Source organism: Miscanthus floridulus, chromosome 9 (genome assembly GCF_019320115.1).
Source record: "Miscanthus floridulus cultivar M001 chromosome 9, ASM1932011v1, whole genome shotgun sequence".
Taxonomy (NCBI): Eukaryota; Viridiplantae; Streptophyta; class Magnoliopsida; order Poales; family Poaceae; genus Miscanthus; species Miscanthus floridulus.
The window spans coordinates 935600-960722 of record NC_089588.1 but is presented as its reverse complement, the minus strand read 5'-3'; the positions used below and the strand labels follow the sequence as shown (position 1 = coordinate 960722).

The 25123-nt window shown below is 45.3% G+C and overlaps 1 protein-coding gene across 1 annotated transcript; it reads right to left on the bottom strand.

Moving 5' to 3' along the window:
• Positions 1–23960: 23960 nt before the first annotated feature.
• Positions 23961–24898, bottom strand: LOC136484036 (citrate-binding protein-like). The gene is made up of 2 exons (XM_066481204.1): positions 24644–24898; positions 23961–24506 (listed from the first exon to the last, which is right to left on the bottom strand). The coding sequence occupies exons 1-2, from the start codon at positions 24896–24898 to the stop codon at positions 24024–24026; spliced, it is 738 nt and encodes a 245-aa protein (XP_066337301.1). The 3' UTR covers positions 23961–24023.
• Between the last annotated feature and the right edge of the window lie 225 nt (positions 24899–25123).

Here is a 25123-nt window from a genome sequence, read left to right as displayed (position 1 = left end):
ACTGCGTCACTGCGTGCGTTCCTGCAGTTCCTAACATCAGAGTTGTTGTCACGGCGGCACGGCTCATTTAGGCATGCGCTCTGTTGGCACGGGCGGTGTAGGGAGCCCTCGTTTATTTTCAACCTGAGGCCTAGGGACGACACTAGATGAGGTTAACCATGACGTGCTGGGCTGCTGGCCCATTGAATCTTCCAGGCCTGTTGGGCCATGCCAACCTAGCAAGACATTTCTATAAAAGAAACTAAAAAGGTTTGACAAAAATCACAAGATTATAGATCATTTACATGTTCGCATATCCATCACAAAGCTTCACATTGAATCATCATAAATAAAAAGAAGACAGATGCCATGGATCTTGCCCATTGCTTGGAGTTCGTCGATGCTGTCGACCCATGTCACCCGGCACAGCGGTGAAACTCAACCAAAATTTTAGGTGGAGGCAAATGACAGACACATAACTAATAGTATAAAAAAAGAGAGAACACATACGCACAACATATTTTTAATAGTATCACCTAGATACACATTTTTAGCAGTCCATAACACCTTATTACAATTATCCTCTTATATTACAATTTGCTAATTCAGCCTACACAAAGTGAACAAGAATCCAAGAACCAACTATCACTAGTGCAGGACTGGGTAGCAATCCCAGTTGGGAAACCCCCTCTAGTCCCGGTTTTCCAACCGGAACTGCCAATCCGGGACTAAAGGCCTGCCTGCCCTTTAGTCCCGGGTCTGTTAACCGGGATTGAATGGGAGCCCTTTAGTCCCGGTTGCTAATATCAACCGGGACTAAAGGGGGCTCCAGGCCGAGCCCGAGGGAGGGCACCTCCAGACCCGGTTGGTATAACCAACCGGGACTAAATATTACTCTTTTTATTTTCTTTTTCTTTTCTTTTCTTTTGCAGTTTCTTTCCCTTTCAATTTATTTTCATTTCAAATAGTTTTCGTACACGTATTATATTCTATACTATTGTACGTCATCCATAAATAAGAATGGAACTAATTAAGAGCTTATATATTACAATGATCATCCCCATTCATCAAGTTCATACAAACCATAATAATTTAAATTAAGTCATTACAATAAACTTGATGTCCAACCCCAAAGTTCAATTACACACCACGTTCATGCAAGCGCAAGTAGATCACCGCCAAGTTTGTCTACGTCGTATTATGTACTCGGTGAAATGTAGGTCACAGATTTTGTATCCACAAATATTATTGACATAGAGCAACGCATTAAGTAGTGCACTCTCCCTTGCTTCAAAAGTACGAGCATAGGGTCTACTAACGACGGTAAGCGGTGGTTGAGAAGTCGGTGGGTCAGATGATCCCCTCTTAGTCATAATCAGCTTTTCCTGAAATCCTTCCATAGTGAGTGTTGGACATTCATCGGCATATTTCCAATCAAGACCCAATGCATACATTGTCAGGTTTAGAATGGCTTCAAAGCTACAACATGCATAGGTTAAGTCATAGTTCTCAACCTGTAATTGTTGGCACAAAAAATGGATATGAGAACAAAGCTTTCGAATAACAACAAATCTGAATATAAGCTATGAGTTCGAGTTTGACTTTACCACATCATTTCGGTTGGTTCGAGCAATCCTTGCACAGAAGCTCGCAACATCACGAGATGAGTCCGCATCTATTGCTTGTATCGTCATGGACAATAGTGTAGGCAGGGTGTACCCAATATTCACAAGCTTATTCAAACATGATTTTACTACATATATAATTGCAACTTTCTTCTCAGTTGCTTTTACTCCCACCTCTGAGATTTGTACAACACTTGTACCCCTCCTAGCGGCGATGGAAAAGCCAATTCGAGATTTGACCAATCGACCATTATCTACATCAAAGCTCTCAACATCCACTCCCTCAACCCCGAAATATGAAAGTGTCTCTTCAAACCAAATGATTGGGTCAATTACCTACGGTACATTAAGGAAACACATATATATACATATCAAAAAAAAAATATTGTGTACAAGCGTATTTAAGACATATTAATGTATTAAAACATATATCGTTGCTTACTATGCTAGGATGATTGAACGGTACATCCGACAAACTTGGTTCGAATCCCCAAGCAATACAATAGCCCTAACTCGGGACAATCGATTCATGGAGATGTCCAACCATCTCTTCTCACTAAAGTTAATATATTAAAATTCATATCACTGCAGTCAATATATGAATTCATATACCAAAATTCATATATTCATAAGAATTTCCCTATATATATCACTGAAATTAATATTTTTCTTATACCAAAATGCATATCACTAAACTCTATATACCAAAATACATATCAAAATTCACTAAAGTATGTTAAGAAAAAAATTACAGTTGCCTGGAGTGCCACTCGGATATGTGCAATGTATATATATACTTGTGCTATATGTTCAGCGCTCGGTTTCACACAGCAGGAAGGGATGAGGCGAGGCGATCGAGGTCGAATACTTGGTGGCAGCAGCGAGGGCAAGGCCGGAGACGAAGGCGCCAGTGGAGACGATGTCGAGGCTGGAGATGAAGGTGCTGGTGGAGACAAGGGAGATGGAGCCGCCGCACGCGCCGAAGACGAGGACGAGGTTGAGGCCGGCCGGAGACGAGGGGGAGGGTGAATCCACATGCGCTATAGCCAAGGACGATGGCGAGGCCGGCCACCGGAGACAAGGAAGAGGGCGCCACCACGCACGCCGGGGAGACAAGGCCGGACGAGGGCGAGGCTGGCCGAATCGAGACGAGGCCGCATGCGCTGGAGCCGAGGACGAGGACGAGGGCGAGAACGGCTGCCGGAGGGGAGGCCACGCACGCCGGATCGAGACGGACGCATGACGCGGGTGGCGAGAGCGGTCCTAGACGAGGAAGAGGGGGCAGGTGGCGAGCGCGGCCACACATGAGGAAGAGGAGGCGGGTGGCGAGCACGGCCGCAAACAAGGAAAAGGGGGCGGGTGGCGAGCGCGGCCGGCCTTGGGGATTGAAGAAGCGCGGCGTGGCAGCAGCGGTGAGTGAAATTTCGAGGAGGAAGAAGAAAGAACACCCGTATATATATGGTAGAACCCTATAGTCCCGGGTTGGGCCACCAACCGGGACTAAAAGATTTTTAATCCTGGTTTGTGGTCCAACCCAGGACTAAAGTCAGATTTTGGCGCGCGACGAAACTGCTGCCTACCTGACAGTTTCGTTTCCCGCCTATGCAATAGTTTTTAACATATCCTTGAACATAAATAGGCTAAAAATTAGAAATTGCATAGTAAAAAAATATTGCTCAAAAAATTACAATACAAAATTTCTTTCATATACAAAATTGATTTCATATCCTTTAAATGTTTAATAACATATGTTATAAATTGTAATTACATTTTAAAAATTTAAATTTCAAATCTAAGAAATTCAAACATAGTTTTCCTTGACAAGATGATTTCAAATGAAAAAAGTTGTCATATGTAAAGTTGCATAACTTTTCGAGATCTACAACTTTCGTTTTGATCATTTTATATTTGAGGATATTTTAAAAATTCAAATTTTAAAATTTAGAAATTCAAACATAGTTTTCCTTGACAAAATGATTTTAAATCAAAAAGTTGTCAACTACAAAGTTGTGTAACTGTTCGACATCTACAACTTTTATTTTAGTCATTTCTTCATCTAGCAAAGTGGTAGTGTACATTGTTCACAAATTTACATCTCTCTTATAGGTACTATAACTATACTATAAGGGATAATTGTCTGGCGGACATCCAAAGTGATCGTCGTTTGCTGGCGGACACCCCGTTTTGAGCAGTTTGCCAGAAGACACTCTAGTTTAGTGAAATAAGGCCACAGGACACCGCGGACCAGTTGCAGACGCTTGAGGAGAGAGAACAGCGGTGAAATGACATTCTTGCCCCTACCGCTTTCTTCTTCCTCTCTCTCTTTCTCTTTTTTTCTTTTTCCTGTCCGACGCAAAAATAACCAATGTAAATTTGTGAACAATGTACGCTACCACTTTTTCGGATGAAGAAATAACCAAAATAAAAGTTGTAGATCATGATCAATTCTACATCTTTTATGTTTATGAATTTCCTAGATGAATTCATTTACTTCTACAAAATGTTGTTTGAAGTTGCCATTTTTTAGAATCAAATTTTGAATTGATAAAACAAATTCACATGAAAAGATGACCAAAATGAAAGCTGTAAGAACACAATAAATTAATAGAGCATGAATTTAGAAAATTTTATAAAAAATCATCTAATTTGAAGTTAGTATCACTGAGAAAAACTAGTTACAAGTTTTAGCTAGAGATTAAAAAGAGAAATCAAACATCTTTAAAAATTTAATTTCAAACAGAATTTCAAAACAGTAGATGGTTACAAATGAAAAAGTTGTCAACTATAAAGTTCCATAACTTTTCGAGATCTACAACTTTTGTTTTGGTTGCTTCTCCATTTGAGGTCATTTTAAAAATTCAAATTTTAAATTTGACAAATTCGAACATAGTTTTTCTTGACAAGATGACTTCAAATGAAAAAGTTGTCAACTACAAAGTTGTATAACTTTTCATGATCTACAACTTTTGTATTGGTTGTTTCTTCGATATTTTTATTTGCATATGCATTTCAATCCTACATGAGTTAAATTTCAATCCATACAAACATAATTATAATATCCATACAAATAAAACTAATGAAAATAATTAGCTTGCATACAATCATAATTAAAATATCCATACAAATAAACTAAATTAAACATAACCGTTTGAATAAACCTAATTAAATATAACAGTACGAATAAACCTAACTAACACATCGCTTGTTGGTTTCAGCCAACCCAAACCAACCAGCCAACAGTGTTTTTCTCTCACAAAAAACCAGCACCAGCCAGCCCAAACCAGCACCAGCCCCAACCAGCGAACAGGCCCATGGATCCTACAAACCCGCTGTAACCCTAGCCTGTCTCCACTGCGAGTAACGTATGTCTCGGATTATGTAACCACGGTCATTGTCTATGTAATATAAGGCCCGCACTACAACACTCTCCATTGCCTCCCAACGCCGAGGACATGGCATCCCAAAGATGTAGCCTACTGACGAACTATCGATGGTCTGGTTCTGCCTAAACCTCACACAATACTGGATGCCAACTATCGTTCTCTAGCCCATCGCTTCCATGAAGTCCCTGGCGTACCCCAGTCGCTTAAAAGCTTGCGTGAGAATGGGCTACAAGCCACATGTAGCATAGGTAAAATCATAGAGCAAAACCTGCAAATGGACAAAAAAATATCAGGAACTGCTCATATAATAATAAGAATAAATAAACATTACTCTCATATCATACACGACGTACCACATCCATATGGTTGAATGTCGTATGCCTCTCGCTTACTCGTGGCACATCCAGACTATGCTGACATAAAGCTTCTATCTTCAAGGACGATAAATCAGGCATATGGTAGCCAATTCGCTCAATTGCCTACAAAGAAAGCAGCACGACATCGATCTGGGCGTCTATCTTGGTCGACGACTGTCGTCCAGTCTGCACGATGTCCTGGCGCATCTCATTATTGTACCTAATGGGGATGTCGAAGATGAGACTACACGTCCATAACTCGCCTCCTTCATCATTCACGACCTCACTTGTCGTCGTCTCTAAGATGTCCCACAACCCGAGCAGTCATAGTGCTGCTTCCAGCCACTTGACCGGTTTTATAGTCTGTAACATATGCAATAATCATATTATGAATGAATGTATATATGCAAAAATTATATTAGCACGCAAAACTTAAAATTTTCCATACTATTGATGGGTCTAGGTGACGCGGAACGGCCCTATCTGGCGATGGCGCGAATGGAAGAACGTCAGGGTGGAAACCTATTCCTATGGCTGGGGAAGTCCGCCGCCATTCATTGTAACTAAAAAACTGAGAAAATATCCCAATAAATATAGAACCACCATATAAATATACCATGTAACAATATATATTAGAGAAACATATAAAAAATAAATCATCAAGATATATATATATATATATATATATATATATATATATATATATATATATATATATGCATGCCAAGTAAACTTAAACATTTTGCACATAATTTTTTAACGATTATTAACTTTCATCAAGAAATAATATTGCTAACAAAGATCTAGAAAACAATAAATGTTTAAGGTTATGTAGAAATGATGTATAAATAAAAATAAAATCCACCATTATTATTCCTAATCTAAAAAACCACATATTTGAATATTTCTATGCTTATTACTAAAGCATGAAACGATCTACATTATTAGCAATGAAAGATCAGAAGATGAAGTTGCTAACCTTTATAAGATTGAAGATAAAGCCGGTGGCCGAGTGCAAGAACTTGCTCCCCCAAGCAAGAACACAGATGAACACGAATGAACAAGCAAATACCAAAGATTTGACCTGTGTCTCGGGCTAGGGGGATAGTGGAAACGGGTATATATAGGTGGGGACCTTTAGTCCCGCTTGGTGGAGCCTACCAGGACTAAAGGATCAACGTATAGTCCCGGTTGTAGCCAAAACCTAGGATAAAAGGCCTGCGGGACCTTTGGTCCCGGTTGGTGGTTCCAACCAGGATTGAATGTCAACCTTTAGACCCGGTTTGAACCACAGAACGGGACTAAAGGTCCCTGCTGCAAAAGCCTACTGCACTATCTGTTGGGCAGGGGATTCTAGTCCCGGTTGGTGGTTCCAACCGGGACTAAATCTCCTATTACACCCGGGCCAAATTCTGCCCGGGACTAAAGCCAAAAACCAAATGTCTGTTCTCTACTAGTGTATTCAAGAGCTAACGTACCTATAAATTTGAAGAACAAATCATTTAATGCTTAATTTTGGGGGGTATAACCTCAGGTACCCACGACAATAGACATGGGCCGCACCACCCGGGGAGGTTCAGCCCATAAGATCAAGGCCTACGGTGCTCGGCTTTGGTCGGCGTGCATCGTAAGGCAATCAAAAGACATCTTGGCAACGAAGGAAGACCTTTTTGGATATGATAGATATCGTATTCCTTGTAAATACTTACCATATAACCGAATAGATCTAGGCCTAAATCAACTTGTAACCCTACCCCACAGACTATATAAGGCGGGTAGGGACCCCCCTCTATTTCATCTCATGTTCAATACAATCCACCAAAAACACAGGACGTAGGGTATTACGTCGATCAAACGGCCTAAACCTGTCTAAATCATTGTCTCTGCGCTTGTGTCACCATTCGGTTCCTATCATGCGCACCTCCACCGATTCATCTACTACCGTGGGTATACCCCTCGGTAGACTGCCGACCAGATTTTGTTGACGGTGGCACGCTAGGTAGGGGGTGTGTGTGCTAATTCCATGGCGAGCTAGATGGTCCTCTTCCCAAGCTCCATGATCCTTCCTAAGCCAGGTCAGACCTTCACCGTCAGATCTATGACTTGGGTCATCGGCGCTAATGGCATCAAGGAAATAGTGGAGGCAGTGCAGAATCAACCTGCGCCGATCGTGCCAACATCTACAATGACATCTTTGATCCCAACGCATCACCACTAGGTTAGGAGATCCATCAGCAATGATGATCTGATCACATCCATCGATTGGGTCATAGATCGCTTCGGGAATGTCAGCTCCTCGTGGATTCGGTCTTAGATCAATCTAAAGCAAGCGATGAATTTCCCATACTCCAAGATAACCAAGCCACTACAACCGGGTGACCTGCTTGGCCACATCGTTCAAGGTGGCTAGATTCGATCTGGTGATCACGGCAACTCTAGAAGGGCATACAGTTCAACGCTGAGCGCTCCCTACCCCGACGCCCTGACGGAGAACATACCGAAGCCCTGTTCTTTTGGGCTAGTGGGTGCGGGTCCGATCTATCGAGACGCCGTGCAGCATCTTTTTGCTAACCACACCGAGCGCAGCCACATCAACGACCTCTATCAGATCAACTTCCCTGAGGCTGACCAGCCTACGCCAATGGTAAACATGGTGCAAATCCGAACAGATCTTCCGGATGACATGCCCCATACAATCCTAAAGGAAAGCCCCAAGTCATACTCTGAGGGTCCTACCAGCAGCTGTCCACCTTTCCCACCAGGCTTTGGGAGAGAGCTTTTCATGGTTAGCCACGATAGCGTTGCTATTGATGGAGAGACCAGTGTCCAGCACCGTGAACGCGAAGCCAGGAACGCTGATCGCCAACGACATCATAATGAAGAAGCAGAAAACGCCCACCAAGCTACCAAAGGTGACCCACCACCTCTCGCTCGTAATCTCCAACAAGAGTTCCTCATGGACAACCAGCAAGTGGAGCAGACGCCGAGCGCCAATCTGGCTGTGGCCACCCATGAGTTACCTAGACTCCCACCAACGCTAGAGGTACTCAAGATCCAAGCGCTGCTTAAAGCAGCTCAGGTCCAGGTCGACGACATCTGGAACCTAGCTCCGTCCTTTTCGACAGCGTCTGCATGTAGTCATAACCCCTGTGGTTCTCGCCATAATGGGGGGAATCGTTACCACCATGGCCAGATCATCCAAGGGGGTCTAGGGGTAATGTTGCCACTAATCCTGGATCACAAGGACCATGAAATCAATGTGGCCGACCAGCTCATAACGCCAACCAAGAGGTTAATCAACCCCTGCGTGGTGATGCTATCAATCGTATCAACGCCAATCTTGATGCCCGCAATCGCATCGAGAACAATCGTGCCCAGTGACATCAGGCAGAGCTCCAATGCCGGTAGGAGTACGACGACCAACACGGTGACCCCGTTGGCCTTCGACCACTCCAAGCTATCGAGCCGGCGGGACCCCACCCCTTCCTAGCAAGGCTACGAGCTATATAGTGGCCCACATGCTTCAAGATCTTTGGGGTCGATCCCTACGATGGCAAGGCTAACCCTGAGCAGTGGATGTAGCTCTACGAGATCACTGTACATGCCGCCGGAGGAAACACCGATGTGATGCAAACTATTTGCCTATCATGCTCTCCTAATCAGCCAACAATTGGCTTATGGGCCTAAGAGAGGACTCCATCTAATCTTGGGATGATCTCAAGAAAATCTTCGTCGAAAATTATATGGCAACATGCTAGCAGCCTGGCATGAAATATGATCTGGGAAAACTCCATCAGACCTCTGGGGAACCTCTACAAAGCTACATCAGGCGTTTCTCAGAAACAAGGAACACCATCCCCAACATTGGGGACAGCAAGGCCATCTCCGCTTTCACAAGAGGACTCCATCACCATCAGGAGCTGCGCTCCAAACTTTACCGCAAGAGGCCCTAGACCATCGGCAAACTCCTCAAGGTTGCAAACTCATACCCAGACTCTGAAGAAGCTGATCGGCAGTTCAAGGATGACATTGCTCATGCTTCCTACTCGGATCACCACCCACGTCGAGATGATGATCGCTGTGAAGAACAGCGTTATGACGATTGCGATAGGTGCTACGACAATCACGAACACCGTCATAAGGATTGGCTAGAGGGATCAAGGGCTGCACAACCATGTCACCGCCGATCGGAAAACTTCATCAACAATGTAGAGCAGCCACGCGCAAAGCACAATTTCAACGCTGCCTATGAAAAGCTCCTCGACGGTCTGTGCCCAATTCACAAGAGCAGTAAGCACACCATGCGGCAATGTTATGGCATGTCCAAAGCCTTTTGCGATGAGGAACAAAAACAACAGATGCGCAAGGACGACGAGTCAGATGATGGCAAGGGGGAGGAGCGTCCTAAGGATGCAGGACCTACTTTCCAAGATGCCAACAAGAGCATTGCCACAATCTTCAGAGGGTACGCCGCCTCCAAGAGCAAACGCCAGCAGAAGCTCACCGCTCGACAGGTCATGTCGATCACCAAATACGACATGGTCGCCGATCCCAAATATCTAAACTGGTCGGAGCATCCTATCACATCCAGTACGGCCGACCAGTGGGTAGATATCTCATACGCAGGGCATTTCCCACTCATGCTGGATCCAATCATCAGCAACGTGCGGTTCAAGAAGGTCCTCATTGACGATGGGAGTGCCCTCAACATCCTCTTTGTCGGAGCCCTAACTGAGTTAGGACTCACGAAGGACGATCTTGTTTCTGTTGATTCTCCATTCTGGGGTATTGTACCTAGCAGAGTGTCCCAACCTTTGGGGCAGATCATCTTGACAGTCTAGTTTGGCACCGCCAACCACTTCCGTACTGAGTATGTGAACTTCTTTGTGGCAGACTTCGACACCGCCTACCATGCCATCCTTGGCCGACTAGCTCTCGCCAAGTTCATGGTCGTGCCCCATTATGTCTATCTAGTGTTGAAGATTCCAATAGAGCAGGGCGTCCTCACCCTGCGCGCCAACATCTCCACCGCCTATGACTACGAAAGAGAAGGACTCGCCATCGCTGAAGCAATGCACATCTCAGCCAGAATGGAGGCTTGCATCGCCGACTCCAAGAAGGTCCATACATCATCAAGGCTGTGACCCGACCAGGGTCATATAGTCTCTGCGATCAAGACGGCGTTGCATCCCTAGTTCCTGGCACATTGAACACCTTAGGCGGTTCTATCCTTGAGACTTTCTACAAAAAATATGTACCTTTTCATGTATATATGCATTTCAATAATGATTTTATCCGTGATGTTTTCTCCATTTGTTTTCCATAATTTTTCTCCAAATGACTTTTCTCTATGCTAAACATCTTTAAGATGACGCATACTATCGCCATTCAAATCGGACTGCGCCCTCGCCTCAGTCGAACACGCTCAAGGGCTTCACCTCCCCACGCGAATTGACTCCGTCAGGCTCCAATTATGCCTGTTTGCCTACGACTCCGCATAGCCGCTCGAGCCACCGAGCCGCTCGAGCCGTCGAGCGAGCTGCTAAGCGAGCCACCTGAGTCGTAAGCAAGCCACACCGTTCCGCGATGATGACCGCCGCGAAGAACGGCGTTGTGGCAACAGCGACCGCCGTCATGACGATAGGCTAGAAAAGCTCGAGGGCTGGGCAATTCCATCACCGCCCACCAGTCATGTTTTCATTTGCGTTATCCAGAAGCAGCCCTGTCCTAGACTTAGCACCTAAATGTGCACGAGCAGTAGCACCCTGCATCATGAGCGGGCGGCAGTGGCTCCTCAGTGATGCTGATATTCCTAAGCATGCACAAGAATCTTGGGATAGAATGCCCCACATGTCTCGTCGGTATAGTGTTAAGCACTCTCCATGCTCTCCAATGTTTGCCACGGTTAAGTGCTAAGCACTCTCCATGTTCGCCACGGTTAAGTGCTAAGCACTCTCCAAATTTCACCATGGTTAAGTGCTAATCACTCTCCAAATTTCACCACGGTTAAGTGCTAAGCACTCTCCATGTTCGCCACGGTTAAGTGCTAAGCACTTTCCAAATTTCACCATGGTTAAGTGATAAGCACTCTCCAAATTTTGCCACGGTTAAGTACTAAGCACTCTCCAAATTTTGCCACGATTAAGTGCTAAGCACTCTCCATGTTCGCCATGGTTAAGTGCTAAGCACTCTCCAAATTTTGCCATGGTTAAGTACTAAGCACTCTCCATGTTCGCCACGGTTAAGTGCTAAGCAGTCTCCAAATTTTGTCACGATATAGTGCTAAGCACTCTCCAATTTCTCCACGGTATAGTGCTAAGCACTCTCCATGTTCTCCAACAGTAAAAGTGCTAAGCACTCTTCATTTTTTCTCCATTTTTAAGTGCTCAGCACTCTCCAAATTTTACTCCAATGTCCAATGCTAAGCACGGGGATTTCATCCTTTTTACTTGTTTCCTTATCCTACTACAAGATGCTGCTCTATCTTACAACAGGCTCGGTGACTAGGTGTGTACACTTCACCTAGCGGTGAGTGTACTGTTTTCCCCCATACTAGTCTTTAGCTAAGCTAGGGACTAGCTGTGTGCTCGGCTAAGCTGGGACTCAGTTATTCTGACTAAGCGATCATTGTAATTCTTTGATCCTAACACTAGATGCATTCTTCACCTACTGTTAGGCTCAGGGACTACAATGTATACATTACACCTTGCGGCACATACTAACATCCCCTTTGACTAAGTCATGGATGATGATCATCTGACTTTGCCAATGAAGCCTAAGTATGTACGCTTCACCTAAGGTCGATGTCTCTGGCAAGCTCCGCCGCTATTTTCTCCGCTGATCAACTGGTCGAACCGCTAGGTTCACGACCTTCGTCGCCAACTAGCTGGTCAAACTGTTCGACGGTCACTTCTACTTGGTGCTCACTTTGCCACTGACTCTCGGTGCTCGATTCTTCACCAACCAACTGGTCGGATTGTCCGTTGCTTCATCGTCAGCTACGCTGGGGCCTCGCCAGCTAAGCTGGGGACTCCTCAGCGTTTGGATTGTTTGTCGCTTCATCGTCAGCTATGTTGGGGGCTCACCAGCTAAGCTAGGGACTCCTCGGTGTTTGGATTGTTCGTCGCTTCGTCGCCAACTAAAGGTGGGGACTCAGCGTTCGAATTCTTCATGCAAGAGTCACCAGCTAAGCTGGGACTCCCTTTGCAGTCGGATCTTGCTATGTCTCATTGGTGTGCCATCAGTTTGCTCCATGCTGTTCGGATCTGGGTGTTGATCTTTGGCAGCACATCTGGGTCTTGATACACACATGTCAGATGATGTCGACAACCTTTCAAATTTATTTTCTTTGACCCTCCTATAAGATTCATTCTTTATCTTTCAGCAGGCTCGGGGACTAAGTGGCTACACTTCACCTAGCGGTGAATGTAATCCTCTTTTCCTGATTTACCCTCCTTATTGACTAAATCATGGATGAGTCCTCGCAAACGAAGTCTAAGTGGCTACACTTCGCCTAAGGTGGAGAATTTTCAATTTTTTATCTTGAGCCCCTTATATCCTTCTGGCAAGCCTTACTTGGCTAAGTCCGAGATCTGCATACCAGTTAAACCGGTCGTCTTAGACTTTAACTGCTTAGTTCACCAGTTAAACTGGTCGGCACTTCATTCTATTGATCGGATTACTAGTTAAACTGGTCAACACTTCATTTTGTTGATTGGATTACCAGTTAAAATGGTCGGATTGCTAGATTAACTGTCTAACTCCAAGTTAAATTGCTCGGACTTGCTCAAGATGGTGTTGAACAATGGATACAAGCCGCTCGAGGACTAGCTGTGGGGGGTATAACCCCAGGTACCCATGGCAATAGACATGGGCCGCACCTCTAGGGGAGGTTCAACCCATAAGATCAAGGCCTATGGTGCTGGATTCTGGTCGGCGTGCACCACAAGGCAATCGGAAGACATCTTGGCGATGAAGGAAGATCTTTTTGGATATGATAGATATCATATTCATTGTAAATACTTACCATATAACCGAATAGATCTATGCCTAAACCGACTTGTAACCCTACCCCCAGACTATATAAGGCGGGTAGGGACCCCCTCAAATTCATCTCATATTCAATAAATGCACCGAAGACAGGATGTAGGGTATTACGTCGATCAGACGACTCGAACCTGTCTAAATCGTTGTCTCTGTGCTTGTGTCACCATCCGGTTCCTATCATGTGCACCTCCACCGATTCATTTACTACCATGGGTATACCCCTCGGTAGACTGCTGGCTAGATTTCATCGATAATAATATATGACAATATTTATTGACGACATAAGTGATCCAAATCACACACCAGTAGGGCCTTAGACGCCTAGGCCACCATGGACCGAAGAACGCAGCAAGGATATGTCATTCTTTCATGGTGAAGAACGGAGAGGTTTTCAAGCAAAGCACTAAAGGTAACCAACGTGCTTGCGTGATGAAAACTAGCTAGTTTTCAGGCAAACTAGCAAAGAAACTGTCAAAGCTTTCTTCCAGGAGGGACCCCGTTAGGACAAGGACGTCGTTGGTTGCCCTAGGTCGGCTGGCAAGCCTAGGGCACCATCCTTGGTCGTCGGATCAAGGGATGAACAGCATGGGGTTGGAAAAGAGGGTAAAAAGGAGTTTGTACACTGGTTTTGTGTCGATTGGATAGTTGGGAACTTAATCGACCATGATCCTCTCGTATATATAGAGGGGGTTGTCTTATCCCAGTACGAAGCAAGTCCAAATCGTAATCACCAAGTTTCCCACATCCAAAATAGGTCCAAACCTGACTTGGAGGTCAAATCGGCTCGAAAACAGTAAAAGAGACTACCACAGGCCCGAGACACTATTTCTGGGCTGAAAATAGAGGTAGTCGGCTTAGCTGACTGGGGGACTCAGAAGCCAACTCGCTGTTGGAAATTCCGGGTGAAAAGCTTTCGAAATTCATAATTAATTCATCCAGACCCCAAACGAGGCAATCCATATATGTTTTTCGATCAGCTCGACGAGAGAAATGCAATGGTGAAGTCCATCTTGCACTTGAGAAAGTTGGTCAAGTTGGTTTAGCCGACTTAAGCCGACTGTTCAGCACCCGAAAAGTTATTTTCTTTGCCCAAGCGCCAAATGCGATGATCCAAGCATGTTCTCTGGCCGTCTTGATGATAGAAACATGATGATGAAGTCCATTATGCACTCTGGACAATTTTGGGTGTCAACATATGCCCCCTTCTTTTTAGTAAAGCTTGCGTACTAAAAAGCATCTTCAAAGCCAAAATTATCCCTTTGCTGTAGTCTTGTGCAGAAAAATTCAGTAATGCTTTCTGTTTGTTGTCTCGAACTTATACAGGGTAATATCCTCAGCTTTTCCATCTTCTCATATATGCATAATTGAAGCACTAAATAGCAGCGATACCCAACTCATCGGCTATCTAGTATCTAAGGATGATGTATACATCGGCCATATTTGTTCTAAGGGCGATACATGTATTGGCCATTGTTTGGAGAGTGTTGTGGGCTTCTTGCCAAACACTTGGAAAGCATCTTTTCAAGCACCTCCCGTTAATTGTTGTTGAGAGACTATCACCTTGCAACATCTCTAGCAAATATGAATTGCCAAATATACTTTGATCACTCTATAAGGACCTTCTCAACTTGGCGACCTCCTGCCAAACTTGTTGCTCCTCATCCACTTGGTGGCATGGTTTTCTACACATAGCACCATTCCTAAATATGCAATATGCCCATAGAGCTTCAAACAAAACTTTAGGCCACCACCTTGGATTATCCCCAATCTTCTTCTAGATGAGCTTGATCAAAGTCCATAGACTTCTCCCATAACCATCTTTACTTCATCAGATCCTAAACATTTAGTTAACAAGTCTTTGGCAATTCTTCGGTATAGCTCATTTTTGTGCATAACTAAATATACTCCACCGAACACTTTATCAACTTTGGCTTTTGAATCATGTAAATACTGCAATATGGGAGTCCTCCAATCATCCAAATCAGTTGTGTCATTGCTGGAAATCAAGTTGGGCCAATTTGGTAATTCCTTGGTGGGCCAGAGGAGAGTCGGCTTAGCTGACTTGGGGAGTCGGCTTAGCCGACTGGGGTGTTGGCTCAGCCGACTCAGGGAGTCAGCTCAGTCGACTCTGCTACTTCTTCACATGAAACAACAAAGTTTTCTTGCATTGAAGTGAACATTACACCCACCGACGTCAAAGCCAGATGCTTATTAAACTAACATGTTGACCTTAAAATTCTCATGCCTTGGAATATGTCGAATTCGAAATTTGGCAAAAGAAACAATTATATCAAGGCACATATTAAGATGAGCAAGTGATCTTTCTAGGCATTGAAATTCATCAACAACTTGTTGTGCCACTTGCAAGGAATCACCAAAGGCTTCAACATGTCATACCCCATGGATTGCAATATGGCCAAGCCGAGTAAGAAAACTTCACTTTCGGCTCAAATGTTGGTGCAAATATAATTTTAATCGTCTTGATGTCTCAAACAACACTATTGTGAGAAATAATGATTATGCCAACACCTTGGCCTTTTTTGCAAGCCAATTAATCATATTATCACATCCATGAAGTAAATCAAAATGCATATATCATGCCCCCCGGACCTAAAAGCCATCGAAGTGAATTCCATAGGGGCTTTTCTAATAGCACGATGGTTGCAAGCATGCATAACCGAAATAAATATTTTGGCTCTTGATCATCAGTAAGTAAAATAATTTGATAACCCTCCATAACATAAAGATCCATACCAAGGATCAAAATAAGGAGCTGAGCAATAACCATGCATACTAGGAGATGAATTCCACATAGGCATAGTCAGAGAATACGGATGATGCTATGACCAATAATTTTGATGATTTGGTGCAAACCTCCAATTTGGCAATTGTTTCTTGAATCTCCTTCTCTCCTTTGCCTTTATTGCACCACTTGCTTGGACATCATCCTTCTGAGTTTGAATACTTCCTTTAGGAATCCATGCCCAGCTTCTCTTCACTAAGCTTCTATAACTTCTTTTCTTGCCACTTTGGTAAACTGATGATTTTGGTAAACTGATGATCTCAGTTTTGTTTTTGTTTTGGACATCGGTAACTCTTTCTTGATTTTGGGCACTCTCACATTTTTGTTCAGATTTGGCTTCTAGAATATCAACAGATGATTCCCCCATGTCTTTGCTATCAATAGCCAGATTTTTCAGCAATGTAATCGGCTTTTCAACAATTGAATTCAGATCTAAACTTTTCTCCTTTCAGCCATCATATTTCACACGGTAAACTTTCTTTACCATTTTCTTTTTTGGTTGAGCTCCGGACCGATTTTGATCAAAATGGTCTTTATAAGATAATGATCTCTCTGAATGTCTAGGAGCTGCATACTTTACATATTGTGGCCTAAAATATGATGGAACGTGTGGCTCTTGATCAAACCAGCCCCAAGATGAATAAGGATGAAAATATGCGGGTTGTGGTCCATATGACCAGGGAATTGGCTGCTCAAAAGGAAAATATATTATTGCTGCGTGAGATCTATCTTCTTGCCAATTCCACTCTTGGGACTTGCGCTTTGGAGGCAATTTTGATGATTAGACTTTGTTTGGCCGATTGGTGATATTTGTTTCTGCTACCTTCTCATATTTAGCTAGAAGTTTTGCGAAGCTAAGCCTCGGCCTTCTACTTCTTTGTTTGTCACGGCCTTTACCCCCATTAGCTTTGTGAGCATCCTCCTTTTTTCCATCTTGACAGACATGCTCCAAAGGAGGATCTTTAGCCGATTTCCCTTGCTCAACGGGATCAATTAGCTTTTGCTTTAGTTAGAGAGATTTCACCTGCCCCCAGTGTCTTATGGAATTGTGATCACTTTGCTATCCTCTGGAATATCTTCAACTTGCAGTTCTTGGACAACAACCTTGTCTCCACTTAAGGGCTCTACATCTCTCTCTTGGGCATTGGAGCCTTGAGCTTTGAGTGAATCGGCTAATGCAAGCCGATTCAAAACCTATTTGCCATCAAGACCAATTGAATCCAATTGCTCTATCTATTCAGCTATAGAAAATCTCAATCGTCCTTTATCAATGGCTGATTGGATCACTCGACGAAACACATTGCAATCAGAAGTATTATGATCTGATGAATTATGCCACTTGCAATATATAAGCTCTTCTAACTTTTGAATAGATGACAAAGCATTGTGATCAATGATTCTAATAAAATTATTCTTGAGCAAGATATCAAAGACATGATCACAAAAATTAAAGTCAAAAGTGTACTTTGATTTCTTTAGCCGATTCTTTTGTGGAGTCGTCCTTAAAGCTAGGCAAACGAAGGGGTCATATTTGTTATCAATCCATTTGGCCACACCTTTGCAACTGCTTTTGAGATGCCTTAACTTTCAAGAACCACCGCTATTGGCCTTGCCATATGGCACAATGTGCTGGCCGATATAATTTGAATTTATTTTATCATTCACAAATAAAATGTCATTCTCAATCGGTCTTTTACAACTACTAGCAAGGATATCTCTAATAGATGCAGAAATTGAAATAGTATGACCAGATTGGAGTTTGAGCAAAATATTTATATTTTGTACCTTGTTGATCATGTTGGAGAAGTGTATATCCTTGATTTGAATAATGTTGCCCTTCATCTCTAGAACATCATCAACAATAGATGCTGAATTATCCGAAGATGCATCGGCGACTGTTGGAATCGAGAAAGTCGGCTTAGCCGTCTGGAAGTCAGCTAGGCCGACTTGGGCACTAGCAAGCACAGCAGCAATAGGGGCAGTCGGCCTGGTCGATTAGGATGTCGGCCTAGCCGACACAGCGCAGGCGGCATCAGCAGTCGGCCTAGCCGACTCAGGGTAGGCGGCAGTGGCAGATGGCCTAGCTGATTGGGAAGTCAGCCTAGCCAACTCAGGGTCGGCAATAGTCAGCTCAGCCAATTTTGAGCAGGCAGGCAGCCCTACTTTGTTACTTGTAGGGTCTTGATCTCCATCAATGATGCGATAATCACTAGATAAGTTTACAACCCCTTTAGCTCCTGAAAAATCAAGTCTAGCTATTTTCTTGCGCTTCTCATGCTATTCTGTACCAAACTTGTTTCTTGATATGTGATTGATTCGAAAAGGATATTGTGTTGTTCGGCTTTTATAGCCGAACTTTTGTTTACACCCGAATCAATTCTTTCTGTCATGCCCACTAACAATCCTCTTTTAGCCGATGACTCAACTATGATTGGCTTTTTCTCATTGGTCTTTCCAAAGTATTCGTAGAATTGCTCCTCTAATTCAGACCATGAACCAATAGTACATCAGGGCAAAGATGTAAACCATGCAAAGGCAATACTGGTAAGTGATAAAGGAGAATTTTTTATTCTCATATATATAGTCTTCTTTACCAGCAAAACCCAACTGTGAGAGATATGTACTAATGTGTTCCACAGCGGTCTTATCATCTTCACCACTAAATTCATAAAAATTAGGTACCCACTGTCGGGGACTAATACTAGGGTACCCGAAGAATTGCCTGACCCTTGGGTTTGCGCTCTGCCTCGCCCGGCCTCTGGGGAGGGCTCTGCCTCGCCCGACCCCAAGGCCGTGGGCTCTGGCTTGCCAAACCCTTGGGTTTGCGCTCTGCCTCGCCTGACCCTTGGGTTTGCGCTCCGCCTCGCCCAGCCTCTGGGGAGGGCTCTACCTCGCCTGACCCCAAGGCCATGGGCTCCGCCTCGCCTGACCCTTGGGTTTACGCTCTGCCTCATCCGGCCTTTGGGAGAGGGCTCCGCCTCACCCGACCCCAAGGCCGTGGGCCCTGCCTCTCTCAACCCTTGGGTTTGCGCTCCACCTCGCTTGGCCTCTGGGGGAGGGCTCCGCCTCGCTTGACCCCAAGGCTGCAGGCTCCGCCTCGCCCGACCCTTTGGTTTGCGCTCCGCCTTGCCCGACCCTTGGGTTTGCGCTCTGCCTCGCCTGACCCCGAGGCCACGGACACTACCTCGCTTGACGGAGACCCATGCTGCTACTAACCACTCTAGGTCTAAGTGTATGGGCCTGGGTCAAAGCTCTGACATCAGGGAGGCGACCGGCACACCCTAATGTAACCCGCGGCCACAACGGGCCATACCCGAGGATTGACATCAGGAACAGCGTCGGGTATACCAGTGTTATTCTGCCTAACCCTCGTATGAACACTGACATGCATGTCAGTTCACCACAACGTCCGCCAGGACGGAGTGGAGCACCATGATCGGTAGACGACGCCTGCTCATGGCGCCAGTGATGGACAGGGCCACGACATGGAGCCATCCCTATTGACATCTATAGGGTCGGTGGGACCCGCATGATGGATAAGAAGGACCTGGCGATCCTGAAGGCCTTCGGCTCTCTCTCTCTCTCGTTCTTCTCCTTTTCCTCCGCTATAACCTGTGGTTTCCCTTGGCCTATAAAAGGGAAAGCAGGGCGCCCCATGAAGGGGATCGATGGATCAACGGATCGACGCATCGCATCGATTAATTGAGGCGAGACCCGATCGAACCACCATGAACCCATCGAACCTCGAACCGACCAGAACACAACACAAGCACACGGCTGAGCAGCAACCGAGCTCTTGACACCCATTCACTCTTTCCACCAGAGACTTAGGACCTATCCCTCTCTCGCCCATTTGTAACCCCTACTACAAACTTTTGGTGCCAGTAACATGAGCAGCAACAACGAACTAGACATAGGGACATTCTACCCGAACTAGTATAAACCTCGTGCCCTCTTAGTACACCATCCGAACCAGACGCGCAATAATAGAAATTTACTCGTTGGTGGTAACTCGAAACACCGACACCCATCAACCATCAGGAGCTTGCAAGTATTCAGTGCATAATGGGTACAGTCTATGATAAGTGGGCACCTTCCATTTAGAGGAGCCATACGAATTTTTAGCGTGGGCTAAATCTTCATCAATTCGGCTTGATTTGAGAGCAACATATGAAGCCGAATCACGACTGTTAGCATGTACACACATTGCTGAATTTTTATTGATTCGGCTAAATTATTAGCACCATGTAGAGCCAAATCACGAGTTTTTGCACCCGAGTGCCCTAATGAAATTTCACTAATTCGTCTATGATCATGAGCAAAATATGAAGCCGAATTGTGGGCATTGATCGTTGCATAAGGTGCTGAATTTTCATTGATTCGACTATGGTTACTAATAACACGTGAAGCCGAATCATGTGTATTAACACTTAAATACCTTGCTGAATTTTCATTAATTCATCTCGAGTTGGGAGTAACATATGAAGCCGAATTATGAATAGGAGCATTGGCATATGGTGCTGAATTTTGAGAGCAATTGGCTAAATAATTAGCATTGTTATAGCCAATTCTCTCTTTCGTTGACATGTCTTGTGGTGAAACCACGTATTGTGAACTTATAGCCGATGAATAACGATTTATATGTTGTATGTTGCTAGTAGCATAAAAAATCGAAGAATTTATAGCATGCATCAGCTCTTGACCATGATATCCATAATTTTGATGCGTATGACGATGAGGAGCATTATCAAAAGTATTAGCCGATGCAACATATCTAGTATGATTATGACTAGCAACATCAACATGAGAATTCACAGAACTTGCAAAATAATTATTGGGATCATAAGATGTATTTGTAAGCTGTACCTCGGGGTAATTGTAGTAGTTTTGTGAGGCAACACCTTGGTACTCCATGATTTAGAACTTAACCGCCTTGATGAATTTTCCATTAGCAAGAGCAACATGTTGTAAAATCTCAAGCAAAATCACAAGGGGTCAAAACTAGATGCGATCGACCCTTTGGGCAAGATGCAATAGTAATGGCAAGCTCAAGAAGATAAATCAGTGAGGAGTAGGGCTAGGGTAAGAAGATTCGGCTATAAAGTAGAGCCAAAGCAAATTCTTCCTCAGTGGAGTCGCCAAAAAGTGTATTAATGTCGAAAGTGATCTGAATCACACACCAGCAGGGCCTTGGACGCCCGAGCCACCACGGACCGAAGAACGCAACGAGGATATGTCACTCTTTCGTGGTGAAGAATGGAGAGGTTTTCAAGTAAACAACCAAAGTTTAACCAACATGCTTGCGTGACGAAGAACCAACTAGTTTTCAGACAAACTAGCAAAGAAACCGTCGAAGCTCTCATACAGGAGGGACCCTGTCAGGGCAAGGACGTCGTCAGGTTGCCCTAGGTCGGCCGGTAAGCCTAGGGCACCATCCTTGGTCATCGGATCAAGGGATGAACAACATGAGGCTGGAAAAGTGGGTAAAACGAGTTTGTAGATTGGTTTTGTGTCGATTGGATAGTTGGGAACTAAATCAGCCATGATCCTCTCGTATATATAGAGGGGTGGTCTTATCACAGTAGGAAATAAGTTCAAATCATAATCTCCAAGTTTCCCAAGTCCAAAATTAGTCCAATCACGACTTGGAGGTCAAACCGGCTCCCGACTTGGAGGTCAAACTGGCTCGGAAACAGCGGATAAGTCGTCTTAGCCGACTCCTAGGTCGGCTTAGCCGACTTCCACGGGCCTGGGACACTATTTCTGGGCTGAAAACATGGGCAGTTGGCTTAGCCGACTGGTGGACTCGGCTAAGCCGACTAGCTGCAGGAAATTCGGGGTGAAAAGCTTCCGAAATTCATAATCAATTTATCCGGACCCCAAACGAGGCAATCCATATATGTTTTTCGATCAGCTTGACGAGAGGAACGCAATGGTGAAGTCTATATTGCATTTGATGAAGTTGGTCAAGTTGGTTTAGCCAACTTAGGGAGTCGGCTAAGTCGACTCTGGTTGGTTCAACACCCGAAAAGTCGTTTTCTTCGCCCAAGCGCCAAATGCGATGATGTAAGTATGTTCTCTGGCCGTTTTGATGACAGAATCATGATGATGAAGTCCATTATGCACTTTGGACAATTTTAGGTGTCAACAATATGTGATAATACATCAAAAAAACAATGCTCAACTATGCTGAGACATACCTTGGCCTTGGCCAACGCCGACTCCCTCAGCTTCAAGCTCGCCCATTGCCATGCTCGTGCCAAGCACCAACGTTGCTCACCTGCTCTCGCTGCCACTAGCCTCCACATCCTCCTCCATAACCGACCACCGTGGGCGCTGGGCAGTGCCGCAGTGTCACTACGACATCACCCCAGCTGCACAACATGCATCTAGGATGGTGTGACAGCAAGGAGTGGCAGGCTGCAGCTATAGCTCTAGTGGATTTCTCGTGGCTTGTGGATCCTCATCTCGTGTTGGTTCTTACGGTACCCAAGTGTTGGGCTAGGAGTGTGAGCCACCAAGTGAGTGTATCGCCACAACGAGGACGTAGGTTGCCAGCAAGCAATTGAACCTCGGGAATAAATCTTGTTTCAGTTGTCTCTTGGTATTCTTATTGGACACTTGCCCAGCTCGGTATATCACCCTCTCACTTGTATTACATATATACTTGTCTTGTGGTAGTTTGCCTTGTGTAACTAGTTGGTAGCTAGTTGTAGCTTAGCGTAGTTAGTTTGCTGTAACTAGTTCTTGCTAGCTCACTAATTGTAGGTGTAGTGACATAGGTGGCTTGATTATATATGTGACATACTATGTAGAGATCATAGCAACTAGTATTGGGTAGGTGGCTTGCATAGCGCTTTGTAGAGCTAGAGCAAAATCGCTTTATCGCCATCTTCTTATTTAACACTTTGCTCTAGTCATTTTGTAGAATTTTTTATTAGGAGCCATTTAGGACCTTTCACCACTGCGTCTGGGCAGTCCATGGAATGCCTGGGATGGCTGGACCAGCGCCAGCAGCACCAGACTTCTTGCCGCTGCCACCACAGCGATGTTTTGGCTTTTTGCCGGAGTTGCTGCCGACGACGGGGTTGCAGAATGTTGGTGGTGGGGCATGGGGAGCGGAGGCAGCTAGGGCCTGTGCCAGAGACCCTTGCTTGGCCTTCATGGTGATCTCAGCGGGGCGGAGGTCGGAGCACACCTCAATGAACGTCGGGAACGACCGCTGCCGCTAGATCAAGGCCGCCAAGTGAGCAAAGCGGTCACTGAGGCCACGAAGGACGTTGAGGACGAGGGTGTGGTCCCAAACGGGCTCGCCAAGATCGGCAAGTTGGTTGGCCATCGCCTTGAGTTGACGGCAGTAGCGTCGATGGAGAGATCTCCCTAGACAAAGGTACAAAACTCAGTGTCGTGGAGCGCACCAATCTCCATGTTGCCTATGAATTGTTGCTCCAGCCCTAGCCAGACAATGTGAGCCGTTGGCGGCCCGTCCTCGCGGTTCATCACCACCATGATACCATGATAGACGAGAGAACTCGTAATCAATTATTGATAAATAAATCTGAGATCACACGTACATATATACAGCTGCCTCTATTCCGTATCTGTGGACTTATGGAAACAACTATCCAACAGAATAGGATGGAGGCCGCTGATGGAGGCGTACGCTAAGCAAGGAAGAAACATGCTAAATATGGATCAATGGCGTCTTTATTATTTTGTTACAAATGGTGAGTGGTATTGCCCTTGCCCCTACCAGTTTGCTTATGTTTTGACCAAAATCAACTTTATCATTACTGAAAGTTGAATTTTGATGTTAAAAATTGCAAATTAGTTATGCTATTTGTTTGAACATTATTTGGATCACTATAATCATGATGAAGTTGTACACCCCCCACCCATTTGCTCTGGCTACGCCACTGGTGACGTCCCTGGTGAAGACCTTGACGTCCTTCCACAGCGACTCCATGCGGCACGACATGCCGTTATTGCGCTGCCCGTACACGCCGAACTTGAAGTAGTACGAGTCCCCGCCGCGGCCGGGTACCGTTAGTCGGTGCTGGTCGTCCACGAACACCGTCACGTTGGACGCCGCGACATCGTGGATCACGTTAAGCTTGAACCACCTGTCGTAGATGCTGGGGTCGACGACCCTCGAATCGTCGTGGTAGTAGGTGAGCCGGCCGTCATAGACGTGCAGCATCAGCGTCGTCGCGTGCTCCGCCGCGCCGAAGATTTGCATCACCGACGCGCCAGTTGTACCGTGCGGGATGTAGCCGTATCCCTCAAACTGCCACACGCTGGAGCTGTAGTTCAGCTGCGGTGCGCGACCGACGACGGCGATGGCCATGATCCGAGAAGAACCGAGAACGAAAATGTTATTAGTACTGCGTATGTCACACGCACTCGAATCTTGGTCTACCGTTCTTGGCCTAGCGTTACTGTTACGGTTACCTCGATCTTGATCTCTGTGCGGGGGCCGCCGGGGTGGGCGGTGGTGATGGGATGGTCGGTGGCGTAGACCCACATCCGCCGCACGCCGTCGACGAACTCGTAGCGCTCGGGCAGCGGCACGTCGTAGGGCTTCTGCACCTTGAACTGCACCTCGGCGAGCTCGACGGCGGTGAAGCCCTTGTTGAGGAGGTCCTCGCCGTGAGCCGAGCGCAACAGGGCGCACGACGTAGATAGCAGTAGCAGTACTTGCAACATGAGCAATGTTGGCGAGGCCAAGAACAGCAGTGGAGCGCCCACGCCACGAGCCATGAAAACTGCTGCACTGAACCTTCGCTTCTCTCTCACGCACGCACACAAACACACCCTTTGTTTCAGTGGCTCTGATGACGCTCTGGCTATGCTGAATTGTGTATATGTATATATAGATCACGAGATGTCCATCTCTTCTGTCGACACGCACGCTACATCTGTTTTCGATGG